This window comes from Gavia stellata, chromosome 4 (assembly GCF_030936135.1).
Source record: "Gavia stellata isolate bGavSte3 chromosome 4, bGavSte3.hap2, whole genome shotgun sequence".
NCBI classification, from domain to species: Eukaryota; Metazoa; Chordata; class Aves; order Gaviiformes; family Gaviidae; genus Gavia; species Gavia stellata.
This window is the reverse complement of record NC_082597.1, coordinates 30,873,516-30,887,934: the sequence shown is the minus strand read 5'-3', so window position 1 is coordinate 30,887,934 and position 14,419 is coordinate 30,873,516. Positions and strand designations below refer to the sequence as shown.

Here is a 14,419-nt window from a genome sequence, read left to right as displayed (position 1 = left end):
TAAATTTGGAAACATTTTTTTTGTATATTTAAATAAAGGCATAACTTTTTGTAGTCTTCTAAGTCCAAAAGCCAAAAAATTCTGACACCTCAAAAGCTATCACATAACAGAATTGTCATTCTCTGGCCCATCCTACTGTATAATATTATTTGCAAGTCTCACTTGCTGCAGGCTTCCCTGGACAAAACCGAAGCCAGGTTTTGTTAACGTATTGCAAATATACAGAAGTTTTGTGCACATGCTTTATGAATCAGATGTTGAATCTTCTACGTACAAGATTTAAAGATAAATTTAAAATACATTAAAATATTAATTATTATAACCCAATTATAGATGCTCCATGGCAGGAGGAAAAAAAATGTGTAGGGGGAGCCCTTGCTAAGCAAGTTGAAGGAACATAGATGCCTTGTCTGCAGGTAATTCTTTATCAGCTTTAGCCTCTGAACTTGTGGAACTTCATAAAGGATAGGCTTCCTCATGTCCAGTTATGTCAAGTAGACAAATCTGCATTCCCTCCAACCTCTCCAACAGGAGTCTGGATTTTCAGAGAAGCATCCACAACTCCGCTGGAAGTCAACAGGAGCTTGCTGTCTTCTCTAGGAAGAAAATTCTGCACTTCTTGATGAAGCAATTGGACTAATGTCTCTTGGCTGGGCAGAATATTCATTTGGGTTTCCATGGGAATGGGTCTTTCCAGATGCGTTCCTAGGTCTTCTCATGTGAATCCTAAAATCATTATTCTGTAATTCACATTTATCATAGGTGCCATATCTAGTGAGGTACTCACTAACATCTTTAACTACATTCACCATGCAGTGTCATAATTTTCTAATTTTAATTATGCAACATATTAATTGGTCTTGAGAGAAATTACAGAAATGCAAACTCATATTTTTGATAAATTTGCATCGATTCAAAAATGGAATAATTTTCCTTTCTGTGATAACTCCAAAATAACAGAAAAATAATAAAATTAGTTACTAGAACCAAAAAAATTGCTATGCAAAAATCCTGTATAAGTAGTCTAACATTGAGGCTGAAATAACAAAATGAAAAATAAGAAGAAATTAAAAAAACCCACAGCACTCCTGATTTTTAAGACAGTCCTGTATTTAAGAAAGAACTTAATCTCCGAGTACTTGAAATTGCTGATTTAGTATATGTTCTAGCTGTTTAGATGCTGGAGCTAAGTTTAATAACAAACAACCAAGCCACAGGATGATGTAGCAGCTATCACATCAATCTTATGTTAGACACATTTACTCTACCTTGTAATCAAAGTTTTCATTTAAGAAGTTTTTACGAAGGGCATCCGAAAGGTACAAGACTGTAGTAATGATCACACTGGGAAGAAAAGAATGAAAAAGGCAGTAGTTTTCATTAAGTGGAAATTCATATTTAATACTCAGAGCCAGACAATTTTCCAGTGAAGAAAGAGATGTAGCATGTATGGTGGCATTAAATACTACTTTTTAAACATATACAAATATCTGACTACTAACAGCACCTACTGACAGAAAACATTCACATTAAGAAAAAATAATAAAAATAGGTGTGATGTAAGAATTTGTGCTGAAAACAGATGTTCTGTATAGAAGAATAGAATTGATCAAAAAGACAAACCATAAATTTTGTTCTGCAAATTATACTGATATCAGATTTAATACACACTTTGTACTGCTAGCACTGATACATACAGTTGGGCAATTTCCTTTCAGCTTTCTTGGTACTAAAAGTATGTGTGTATAGATTATAAATATAAAATATCTAGCCAATATACAATATTGACAGTCCTATGGACAAAGAGTCTGTTTAATGACAGCAGATAAATGCAAAATTGCTCGAGTTCTGCTGCATCTAAAGATCTCATTTCTGTATGTTGCAAACGGTCATACGTTGTCCCACATTGACACCTGCCTGAATTACATAATCTATCTTAGATAAATATATATGACCAAAATCCTTTCACAGTGGTTGTCACCAGGGTTCAGTGACAGCCTTGTTCGTTGTAGCAACCAAATTTGGTAATCTACAGAAACAGAACATCCTTAAAGATTATTTAAATATAATTCATTTCAATGATTCAACCCTTAAGCTAACCTCTGAAGCACTTGTGTCTATCAACATATTTAGTCAAAACAAAAATCCATATAAACCATTAAATTCTTTTTGAAAGTAATCAGTAGTGGAGGCTTACGGGGGAGGAAAAAAGATAAACATAGAACGATCTTTTCACTGTTACACTCATGTATTTCACAACAATCAAGTGTTTAAAGACCTTCTGAGAAAAAAAGTTATATCTACACATTTCATTTAATTGCTATCTATCTACTATTAATACATCTAGTACTTCTTTCAACATGGTTCTTGACCTGTACGCTGTTACAATGCTAAAATTTGTTTCCCTTTCCATGCTTTGGACTTCAATTTTTACTATTTTTGCAATGTTTTCAAGACAAAATATGTTTTATTAAATATAATAACAGCAATATATATTTTTAAAGGTATATTATTTTTCATCTGCACAACACTGAAGAATTACACATTAACCAACCCACCTAGGAGATAAATAATTTTTTTCTTCTGGCACTTTTGACAGATTTCAAGTTTATAAATGCAAAATGGCTACGTATCATTTAGCTTATTACTAGTTCAAATGTTTACTTCCATTTCTCTACTTTTAAAATGCCTGCCCCTGCCAAACTTTACCTTCTGGTTTGATGTGTCTGAAAACCTGTAACAGCCAAGACTGAGATTGTTTTTAGAACACTGCTTGATTTTCAAGTTTCATTTGTTATAGTTCTATTGCTCAAATATAATTTTCATACATATTATTTTCTCAACAATTATATTGTAGCTTTTCTATCAAAGTAGCATTCCATGTTTAGCACTTATCTGTACAATTTACCCCACTTTTTCACTGACGGGGAGTTACAGTGTGTGTACAGCACTCCCTGTTGCAGCATGGAAGACAAAGTGAAACATTAACAATCTGTAATATAAGCAAAGCTAAGAATCAAGGCATGGATAAGAAAGAAGAGTCCTGTCGTTATTGTGCATGATTTAATTTACAGCCCATATGTTTCACAAAAATGGAAATAGTTTGCATATTTCAGGAAGATGTTCTGATAGAAAAGGTCAGTTCATCAGAACTATTGCTACGTAAAATTTCAACCTAAGTCCAAAGTAATAAATCTAAGAAAAATTGTATGCAAGAGAAAATTCCACAAGATCTCAAGAACTGCAACCATATCGCCAAGTTTACATTATATAGTTCTATTTATGTCTGAGACAATTCCTTTCTTCCCACATTCCTCCCGTGGCAGGTGAAACTGAAGAGAAAGATCTGCTTATATTCTTATGAGAAGGTGATTAGAGTAGAAATCTTAAATGCAGTTTTTAGATTTTTTTTTCCAGATTTTTCCTAAGATAACAGAATAACTGCAATGCAGGAATTTCTTGCTATAGGCAACATAGCTCAGGTTTGATTTATTTGGTAAGTAAAAGATATCATGTGGATTAGTTGATAAAATGTGGGTCTGTAGATTGAGAGTGTATACGTTGTAGATAAAAAAACTCAAAACATCAGACTGAACATAGAAAGATTAAGCGGTTGGTTTTGACCCACAATCTGTCATTCTGAATCCACAACAAACTAAAATCAGATAGAACAGAAAAGATTGCTGAGGTTGGGGGTTCTCTTTCCTCTTTTCCTACAAATAATGTAGGTTCTACAAAAAAAACCAAAAATGCACAAAGCAGAGACAGCAGCCAGAGGACAGATGGACAGCTGCCTGATCTGGTACAATACTCACATTCCAAGTTGCTTCCCAGCCAACGATTTCAAAACAACAACATTTATTTAAAAATCCATTTAAGTATCAAACTAGAAAACACTGAGTTTGTGACAAGACTTGCTTTTCTTCCTCTTACCACCTGCCTGCCACTGACTGTTTTACAAGAGAAAAACCTCTGGGTTTAGCTACTAAATTATTCTGGGTTCATATACAGAATAGTAACCCAAGGTCTGGTCCAGCCATTTTTGCCAGAGTGGCTTTTCCATCAAATTTTCACAGAAAACCTTTCTGCAATAACCTGTTTGAAAAATCCGAAGCAGCCCCCAGAAGTTCAACAATTGGTTTGCTGCCTGGACTGTGCTCCAGCAACCTGGCTTTTTCCTGGGCAGTCAACAGTAGAAAATGAAAGCTTTCTTTTCCATTCTGATATGGGACAAATATGTAACATTAGCTTCTCATGTCATCCTTTGCCATCTCAGAGTGAAATCTTTCCAAGCATGGAGGTGTTTGAACAAAAAGTTTCTTTCATATTTCATAAATAAATTAAATGAACGTAGAGTCACATTTATGTGTATATATCTATTGTTATATGTATATAAACTTTCTCATACATGCATACCTCAGTGTATAGATATGCTTTTTGTGGCAGACTGAATGTCAGGTTCAGTTGTTAGCAACATTTTGTATTACATAAAAGCAAGGACATTGGTAGCAACACTGGTATTACATAAAAGCAAGAATTTTTGTTCATTGTAGGAGTCTCAGACTCCCACACCATGGGAGCTAACAGGATTCTTCAAAGCAGCCATAATGATGAAACTAATGCTAATTCAATAACTCCCTGTACTGCATATTCTGTTTGAGTTACTTTTTAAAAAATAATGTCTTTCAGTCATTACTGAGTTAGATAACCAAAAGGATTCTTTGTTTAAAGTCCCTATGCCCCACTGTCGGTAGATACATTTGGAATTTTAGTATAAGCAATACACTATAGTAAATCTTACTTTACAGATCAATTATTTTACTATAAATATGAATACTCACACATCCATTTTGTATGCTTATAAAATTCAAATTGAGAATTGGACGATCTAGGATCTCTACCATTCAACAAAATGCTGAAAGGATATACATAGTTAATCATACAGAGATCTTTAAATGGAAAGCTTCTTGCATACCAAGAGCAGGGGAAAATGAGTTAATTGTTCAACAATACATAGGCATAGTATGTTATAAATATCAAACCTTTGCTCAGCAAGTAATGGAAACTCACTTTGATCTCCAAAAGCCTCCTCAGTTCTTAAAGAAACATGACATACCTGGAGTTAGGCTGAGTCTGTTAAATGCTCTCAGAAGATGCCAGTCAATTAAAGCATTAGGTAAGTGATTCTTTTCCTAATGTTAGGGCAACTTAAGTAAGTAACCATTACACAGTGATTTCCAGTCAAGAGAGACATTATGAAGGTGTTATCCAGAAGCTTCAATTTTAGTCTGGCATATTTTATTACAGAATTTTGGATTCTTCTCTGGCGCTAAGCAACTGATTCAGACATCTTCCTACATAATGTGGTGTTCATTCGCAGTTACAAATAGAAGCTTTACTTAGAGGGCCAGCAAGCTAGCTTACTACCTAGTTGATGTAGAAAGTAAGTCTATCCCTATAATGAAAGAAATGAAAACTATATTTTCCATAGTATATCTAAAAACATATTTTGTCACTCTGTAGTAAAAACCATGTTAGAAATATTAGATAACCATAAATAATTATTTTGCTTTGATGAATGTATGCTGATTAGCTCACTACAGATATTACATGGTTATGCAGTTTTAAACAGTTAATGTCTGTCTCATTGCTCAACGGCTAAAAGCTAATAAACGTCAAGGATTTTTTGCACATTCTTCTTCTTTCATCACAGAACACAATTTGAAAAATATTTATTTCTCTGCTTTAGTGCTAAGTCTGCCTTCTTAAATGTTAGTTTACTTCTCAAATTTTGGAAGTCACTTGGTAGTTTCATAACGCTAGCCATTAATACGTTTTTGTGATGGGCATCTGGACATTCAGAATTATAGATCATGCATGTGTCATCGTGAAATATCTTAATTTCTGGATAGTTAGATTTGTCTTCTTGAGCTCACAGTATCTTCTGGGGTTTTTTTATCCCAGCCAGCATCCAAGAATCAGATGCTACACAATTGCTGAAAATACTGCAACAAGACAGGAAAAAATCTAGAAGCCAGGGGGCAGCAATATTTTTATATATAAATATTGTATGTTGAAAGAATTACGGCATTTTAAGACCTAAAAATCTTTCAGGTAATTGAAGTTCTGCATATATAAATAAGAAAAAGCTTATTACCTGATTATATCCTTGCTAGGACTTATTTCTTCCCTAGGTTCAGACATGCTAAATCTCTCTTCCTGTAAATACCAGACAGTTTGAATTTTTATATCATTCTAGGGACAGAAGAGAGAAAAGACAGCGCTGCTGGTGATGTGACTGCAGTGATGGGTGAAGCTCCCAAGACATACGCTGCCTTCAGATTAGCTACCGTTTTCCGGGCTGAAGCCCAGACAGCTGAGAAGGCAGCCATCTAGCACAGGAAACATGACAGTTATTTTATTCCTGGGAAGCAGGAGTTAGAAATGATCCAGACTGTTAATGGATGACTTGATTACACTCTTAAAAAGATGGGCTAGACCTTCTAGTTTTTCCTTTTAGACGTGAATGGACCAAGGAGTCCAAGAAGTTTTGCCTTCAATCCCGAAGAGCCTCAGATCACTGGAAGCACTCTGGCTCATCAAGTGATGCTCAAGAAGAACAGCTCACAGCTGCTTCGGTCTGTGGTGCAGGCAGGGCCCCAGTTTCTCATCCTGCCTCTAAGCTCTGCCCTTTGCACTTAAAGATTCTGGCTTGGGACAGTTCTAGCAAAGCTACTACTCTGTGGCTTTGTGCTTTTGAACACCCCGGGGAAGCTGAAGGAAGGCAGTCACTGCAATGGCAGTGGGGGACGCAAGTGAACGGAAGGAGCTCCTGTTCAGAAACAGCTCCAGAAAAACTAGTGCTCTGCAGCTGAGGAGAAAATAGAAATGGATTTTCCTTTCTGCTGCCTCAAAAAGGAACAGAAACTTCGCCATAGATATATAACATTGGAACAACGAGTCTTCAGTTCACACCACACATTTAAGTACACCTGGGCAACCCTCTGTTTCGTAGCAAAGCAGCATTTCCTCCACAAAGGAACGCATGCCTAGCAAAGCACTTACTGAATGCTGAATTGGTAAAGATGTGTTTACATCCCATTTGCTGGCAGTAACGCTTATGCAATTGTGCGTTACGGAGTTCAGTTACCCAATCTGTTTGGCTTCTCATGGCCAACTCCCACCAGCAGTTATTGTCAACTTCGGCCTATCTTCTTTGCCTGACAGAACTGGACATAGAGTCACCTCCTAGATGGTCAGAAACAACACGACATGGATTAATAAAAGGAGATGTGTGATGCTAACCAAAATACTGGTGCAAATAATTTTTCCTTTTGCGGAACTTAATATCATCATCTTTAGCATATCTGAACACCACCAGCCCGAGAAACATGTGCCAAGGTCGTTCCTCAATCTTAGTTTTGTACATGTCAGCTGTTGCAAAGCCATCTGCCAAGCCAGCTGTTTCTGGAATATATAACAATTTCTTAGATTATATATTTAGTCTAAAAGTTCCTATGTTTTTTCCCCCCCTTTCCTGTGTTTCTCAGTTTATTTCTTAAGTATGATTACCAGATGCAGGCTGGTATCAGCCGTATCATACACGGAAACAAATGATCATATCCATTCTTTGATTATGAACAATTTTTTTTTTTTCTGGAATTCAAACTTGGCAAGATTAGCAACGCTAAGTGAGGTAATAAAAATGAGCAAAAAATGTTATTTTTTTCAAGTCATGACAAAGTTTGAACAAATACTATGATGCTTGCATATCCACACACACATATAACAAATATGTATCACGAACACAAGTTTTGCCAAATTTAATTGTAACAATAATATTGTTACTAATAGTCTGTACAGCACCATGAATTTAAATTATCCTTGGAGCCAGCAGGCACAACACAGACTAAAAACCAATTTCCATCAGGCATGGCAATACGTACCATGAAAGCTTAAGACAATCCTGAATTCTGGATTCCTAGGTCTGCCCAAGACAACCCCCCTCCTCTGCCAACACTAGTGTTTGTATAATTGGGTTGACTGTTCAGCTGGCTTATCTGATCTAAAGCTAAGTCTACAAAAAAGGATAGCTGGTGATAGAGTTGAAATAAAATTCAATAGTTTCAGACCCGTTGCAATGACTTCTCAGAAATGCTGGGAACCTTTTTCTCTAAAAATAAGGCCTGAGCACAGAAAGAACAGCTCAAAGGCAGGTTACATCTCAAAGTGTCACTAGGCAATGCTTAGAGGGCTACGTTACTGTTGCCTGTGATCATTTCCTGATCTGCGATTTTTAATTTGTGATTTTTCTGACAAGCACTAAATTAACAAACGTGCAAAAACATCGTTAATGATATTACATCAGATAATTTCTTCCTGAGAGGAAACAGATCTTTACCAACTCAGCATTTCAACAAACAGATTTTAAATGAAGTTCTGTTGAGACTTGTCGTTTGCTACTTGGATAACAAAGCTGTTGATACTTAGCATCACCATTCTGTAAAAGTGTTTCTGAGTTCCCAGTTATATGTGCTTACTAAAATTCAGAATAGAAAGAGGTACAGATTATATTATGAATTTGATGTGTAAAATAAGTCCAGAGATTTTAAATCTGAAATTCAAAAATGAAAAACTGCAGCCAGCATTATAAAAGATACTTTGGATTTTTATTACATACATCATATAACTTTATCTATAACATGATTTTTCACATACTACTCATATTTTTTATTAACATTAAAATTGCCTTACTTGTTTGCAACCAAACGCATCACTGTCCAGTCTTTTGGAAACATCTCTGGTCGTATTAGTATCCGAAATACAGTGAAAATCTGCAGCAGAAAATCCTTTGGAAGGAAAAGAAGCAGTCATATGTCTTTGCTGCTTTAAAAAGAGTGGTGAGCTTTAAAAATATTTTAATCAGAGACAAAAAAATTATTATAGAAATAGCAGAATTGCATTTATTTTCAACATAGATACACCTCTGAATGTTTTTTCATTTTTTTGATTCCCCAAGAAAGCTTCAAATAGTGTTTTAATTCATTTTTCTTAAAAGGAGGAAAATAATTTAATGTGCCATTTGATTGACAGCAATGCATATGAGAAATGTCAAAGATGCATTTGGTTTCCACCCATACACTTCCACAAATGCGATCCCAACAACAATTTGCAAATCAAAAAAGCACTTTACAACCACTACAGAGTTCTGAATATCTCTTTAATCATGCCAGGTTTTCATCACTTTCAAGATTTATTCTAAAAGTGTTATTATTTGGTGGGAAAGAGAGAGAGTATAAGGACAATTTTATCATTGGGTTTGCAAAGACCAGTGAATTCAATAGCAGCGTCCAGGCCCCTGAACTGTTATCGCAGCTGTCTGTCTGTATGCAGGTCACTTAACCATTCCGCATCATTTGCTGAATCTACAAAAATAGTGAACACATGTGAGCTACTCTGAATGTAGAAAGCACTGCTTAAGAGCTTTTAGCATTATCATCCCCTATGTCATTTAACTCACTAATAAATAACCAAATTAAACTACTCCTCCTAGCACACATTTTTTCAGATTTTCTTTTCACAAATAAAACTACCAACAAGGGTAATATTTCTAATGGCCCATCTTGATTGTGTATAGTACTGACAGTATTTTTTTAGTACGCAAAATGGAGCTTTTGACATCGTTAAGAGCATGAGGCAAGTGATATAACACGCCTAACAGAATCAGTGTGGTACCTGACCTTAAAATGTTTTGTATTGATTCTGCCCACATCACTTGTAGAGAGTTAGCCCAAAACACAGATGAGATGAAGATACAACCAAAGGATACCAAATAATTTTGAACACCAAACTATATTCTAAAGTGCATTTACCAAAGTGTAGATGACAGGCATTGCACAACAGATGTCTTTCATGAGAGAATTACTGTAAAGGGGGACGAATGCCGGAGCTGGGAAAGGCAGCTGAGATCCCTGCACCCACCCACCAGAGAAGTTTACATAAAAGAGACAACCTGTTTTCTGAGCGAGATGCCAAAAAATTCTGTGTATTAAAGAGCATAAATGATACTCATTGCAGATAACACACTGTTGAATGCAGGTGACTAGCTTTACAGATAAAGAAGTAGCTCCACAAGCAACACATTTATTCCAGACTGCTTTCCTATAGCTTTGCACATTGTAGTAAAATTTCCACACTTCTGCCTGCTCCTTTTTTTCGTTAGGGGTTACCTCCCTTCCCTGTGATGTAATCCCTGCAGCTCTGTGCCATAATCCCAACAATATGGCAATGCCTCAAATGCTGCTGTATGTCACCTCACAATAATGTCCCAAATTCTTCCATATCCCATTTTTGTCCCGCCTGTTGTCCAGGCACAATACATGCTGCTGGTGTTAGGGAGCTAGCTGACTGGCTGCTGAACTGAAGAGACCAAATGACTCCTGTTGGGAAACCAAGACATGGTTTAAGGACTTAAAATCCAAGGGTTGCCTACATTAGGTGTAAACTTAGTGCCTTCGAGACCCACGGGCCACTGCCAAAGCCTGCTGAAATTCATCAGCTTGTTCAGAAGTCATTAAGAAAAGAATGACAGACAGAGAGGAAGATCATATATACTTAATTTCTTTAGGTAACTAGGCTAAAACCAGAAGAAATCTTTTATTCCAAGCAAACTTTAAAACAAATCAAATGTAGACACCAGCATTAAATTTTGAATCATTAACACCAAGCTAATTATTTCTAATTTTAACACCAAAAAATAGAAAATTGTGTCATCAATTTAGTGATAAGTGATATTAGATATAAAATGTGGATTTGAAAAGCCCAAGTAAGACTGAAGATCTCTTTGTTACAGTACATGTTAAAAACATAAACAAAACGCAGTACAATGCAAAGCTGAAATGTAACTGGAAGAAACAGACAACTTACAAAAACTTTAGAAAAACTAGTCAGTTGTAAGATTTTCAAGATACAGCTATTAAGCTTCTATTAACAGAATTAATCTGTAGCTAACATTTATTTTTCATGATTCAGTTTTTCTATATTTGGTAATACATTTCCCTAGGAATCCATTATAAGCATGAAAATAACCAAAGGATAAAATGCCTGTTGACTAGTCTGATACTTTGCCATTAATGTGCTGGTATCCTTCCTGCGTCAGCACTGCTCATTGCTATTCAGTGCCAGTGTTCACTCCCAAGGGACCCACCTCCATGTAGCAATTCCATAAAATGTTTTGATCAGCATTACAGTGCCTGGCATTTTGCATGATGCAATTGCTCATTTTTGTTTCATGGTCCAAACATCACAAGACATTATTATGAAGTACCATTCATGGAAGATCAATTTTGTAACTATATTTTGAACTGTTTCCTTTGCACTAAACTATTGTCTTTCATAGTTGTATCTGCTCTGCTGAACACATCATAATGGTTTAGTAACAGATTTTAACGTTTAAAAAACATTTTTGCCGGCAGTATAAGTGAACTAACATTTGGTTGGTTGAGTACAGATATAATTAATGTTTCATATGCCTTCTATCTTAAGGGACAGCAAGGAAATAATTTTGTCCTTTTACATACTCTAAATACCATCTCATAATATTCCTACCTAGTGTACAGAAGCTCTAGTACTATCTTACACCACTTAAATAATATCACAATATCACAGTTCAGTTTCCTCTAGCAGCAATACTTGCTTGATGAAATCATCGAACTGTGATTTAAGTGAGAAGCATGGCCTTCTGAAAGACTGAAAACCATCTATTCATTTAATCAAAAACTGCCTTGGAATTTCTTTCACATTTCCCTGTATGCATGTAAAATCCTCTGTAAAGCAGATCAGACTCTTCACTGGATCTCTCAGGGTGCATCTATACTGGCATTTTAGTTTGAGTCAACAGTCCACTGAAGCTAATTGCTTGATCATCCACTGCTTTGGTTCGCACTGCAGAGTTATCAAGCTGGTTGGTATCAAGTCTTGGTAGAGCATCCTAGAGCTTTTTTGCAGAGTGTCAAGATGCCCATAAGAAAGAGCATGGTTTGACAGTGAGCTATCTCTGCCCGGACAACAAATTCATCTGATGGCCAACTCCTTTCCCAGATGTTCTTTCCTTCACCGCTTCCTCAATCTACACCCAAAAATTTGTTTCAGAGCTACCCTTCTGCCCCAGCACTCATCCTTTCAGAAGTCCCATACATGAGCAGATGTCCCCACATAGCAGGGGAAGGATGGTGGCTAGAACTGAGCTTCTGCACCGGGGACACTCCCCATGTCTCTAGACCTCACACAGCCTGTGTCCAAGGGGTCAATGAGAGAACAGTAGAATGAATTGCACTTGGTGGTAGGGTTCAGCACCCACCTTACCCTGCTCAGGCTCCTTTAGCTGGAAGAGAGGGATCAGAGAACTAGTAAGGTTTACATCCACCCCTATGAAATATTATCTTTTCCTTCATCAGATCCCTCCTGTATATCTATTCGGCCACATTATGTAGGGTACACTGCCAATGGATAAAAGCTAGGCCTTCTGGCAGGTGCTTATCTGTTTGTTTCGTTTTCTTTTAACCTATGAAAAACCCCACAGGTACCAAACAAAACAACCTTGCTGTGGTCAAAGCTGCATTGTGCTAACACATACTGTTTTTCTCATTCACTTTCCCACTTCTTTCCTCCTATTTATAACTTCCACTGTTACCTTTTGTCATAAATTATATCTGAGCTTTTTTTGCAGCAGCAAATATCCGCCTACAAGGGCGCCTCTGTTCTATAAATTGCTATAAAATATATTTACTAGAAGAAAATGGTATTTTGTGGTAAGCAAAAGGAGCATATCTTTAAAATAATAATGAAAGATAAAAGGAAGCATTTAAAATTACTGCCTCATTAAATTCAATGTTTCAAAAAGTGAGTGAAGTATAGTCTCTGGTGCTACCACTCAGCCATGAATCCCCTGTCATTTCTTTCTTACTTCATTTGCATGTTTTCAAATATAAAATGCTTTTTCTATCTTCTACTTTGTGTGGAAAAAAACTTGACTCTCTTAAAGAACTGACTAACATAAAAATAGTCACCACGTGGATTACTTAAACTAAATATATTTACAAAATAGAGGAAATGTTCACATAAAACCCCACTTGTTTAAAGCATCACTCAGATGTGTGTCATATAAAAATGTGTACATGTCATTCCTTCGAAGTCTCCATTTTGCTATACTGTGATTAACAAGTTGGAAACAGTCTTCAATAATTTTGGTATAGACTGTTAAAAAAAAATAATAAGAACTGCAAATATATTTCAATAGAATGAATGACAACCTTCATTCCCTTTTTACAAGTACTTGCATGAGTGTATTTTTGTTTGGAGAAGTGGTTTGGTGGGGATATTTTTTTAATAGTATCACAAATGTTGTGCAAACATGCACTCATGCAAGCACTTGACATAGTCACCTTGAGACTTAGTCTGGAAGAAACAAGAAATACCTTGTGATATCACTGCCTAATCATTCAGTATAGATGGTTAATTATAAGCAGAGGTAGTCAAAGCAAAAAAGCACAGCAGATAGCAATTCAAAGGGCTGGGTTACACTCAGATAAGTCCAAAACTCCATATCAGATTTGTAACTTGTAATGTGGCTTAGGGAAGACCCAATCCACTTCAACATCACTGACCAGGGGGCAAAAAGAGGATTCAAAAATACAGCAAGCTGATGGTAGTTACCACTGAAGCGTAAATCCCAAAGTATGTACTAGCTACAAGACTAACTATGACTACTAGTTCAGCCTCTAAAAGCATCTCAGACCATGAAAAGTCTTATCACAGATATTTACACCTTCTCAATCTTCATTTACTCATACTGGTGTCATTTCCTAAGAAGCATATCTTAGAGCAGTATAAAATACCAAGGAAGTTCCACACTTGGCAAACAAAGAAGAAAAATAACAGAGGTAAGTGGCAAGATGGTTTAGATAACTTAAATCATGCACAATCATCTCATGATTAACAGCAGTGTCAGCCTCACACACTAGCTCTCATCTTGCCCTCTCACTCAGTTATACACATTTCAGTGATATTTGATATTTCCAAGTGAGGGAAAAACCCAATATATTATTTAAGATTCAGAAGAGAAGGAATGCTGCAGTAATTATGATCAACCTACTGCCACTGAATCACTGGTGGAGCTGATGCTGATTTGATGAGATCTGAATGGAAATAACAAACTCTGGACTTGAGTTCTTAAGACCTCTATTTTGATAGCTGATAGCACTGGCTACAGCTGCTTTCCGTATGTCTCTGTATAATAGTAGGGTATGTGCGTGGGGGGAATATAAATGTGTCAAATCAAACACCATTCAAGCATTAATTCTAGAGATTTTTCATGTTCTAGAAGCAAGAAAGTCTGAATAAATTCAAAACTGTATTTCAT

General features: G+C 36.2%; 1 protein-coding gene across 1 annotated transcript in view; it reads right to left on the bottom strand.

The window, feature by feature from the left end:
• The window catches only part of DOCK4 (dedicator of cytokinesis 4), a 224,539-nt gene that overhangs the window by 48,400 nt on the left and 161,720 nt on the right, over positions 1 to 14,419 (bottom strand). Inside the window, 2 exon segments of the mRNA XM_059817216.1 lie at positions 1,269 to 1,344; positions 8,755 to 8,849. Of these exon segments, the coding sequence (XP_059673199.1) occupies positions 1,269 to 1,344; positions 8,755 to 8,849 (171 nt within the window).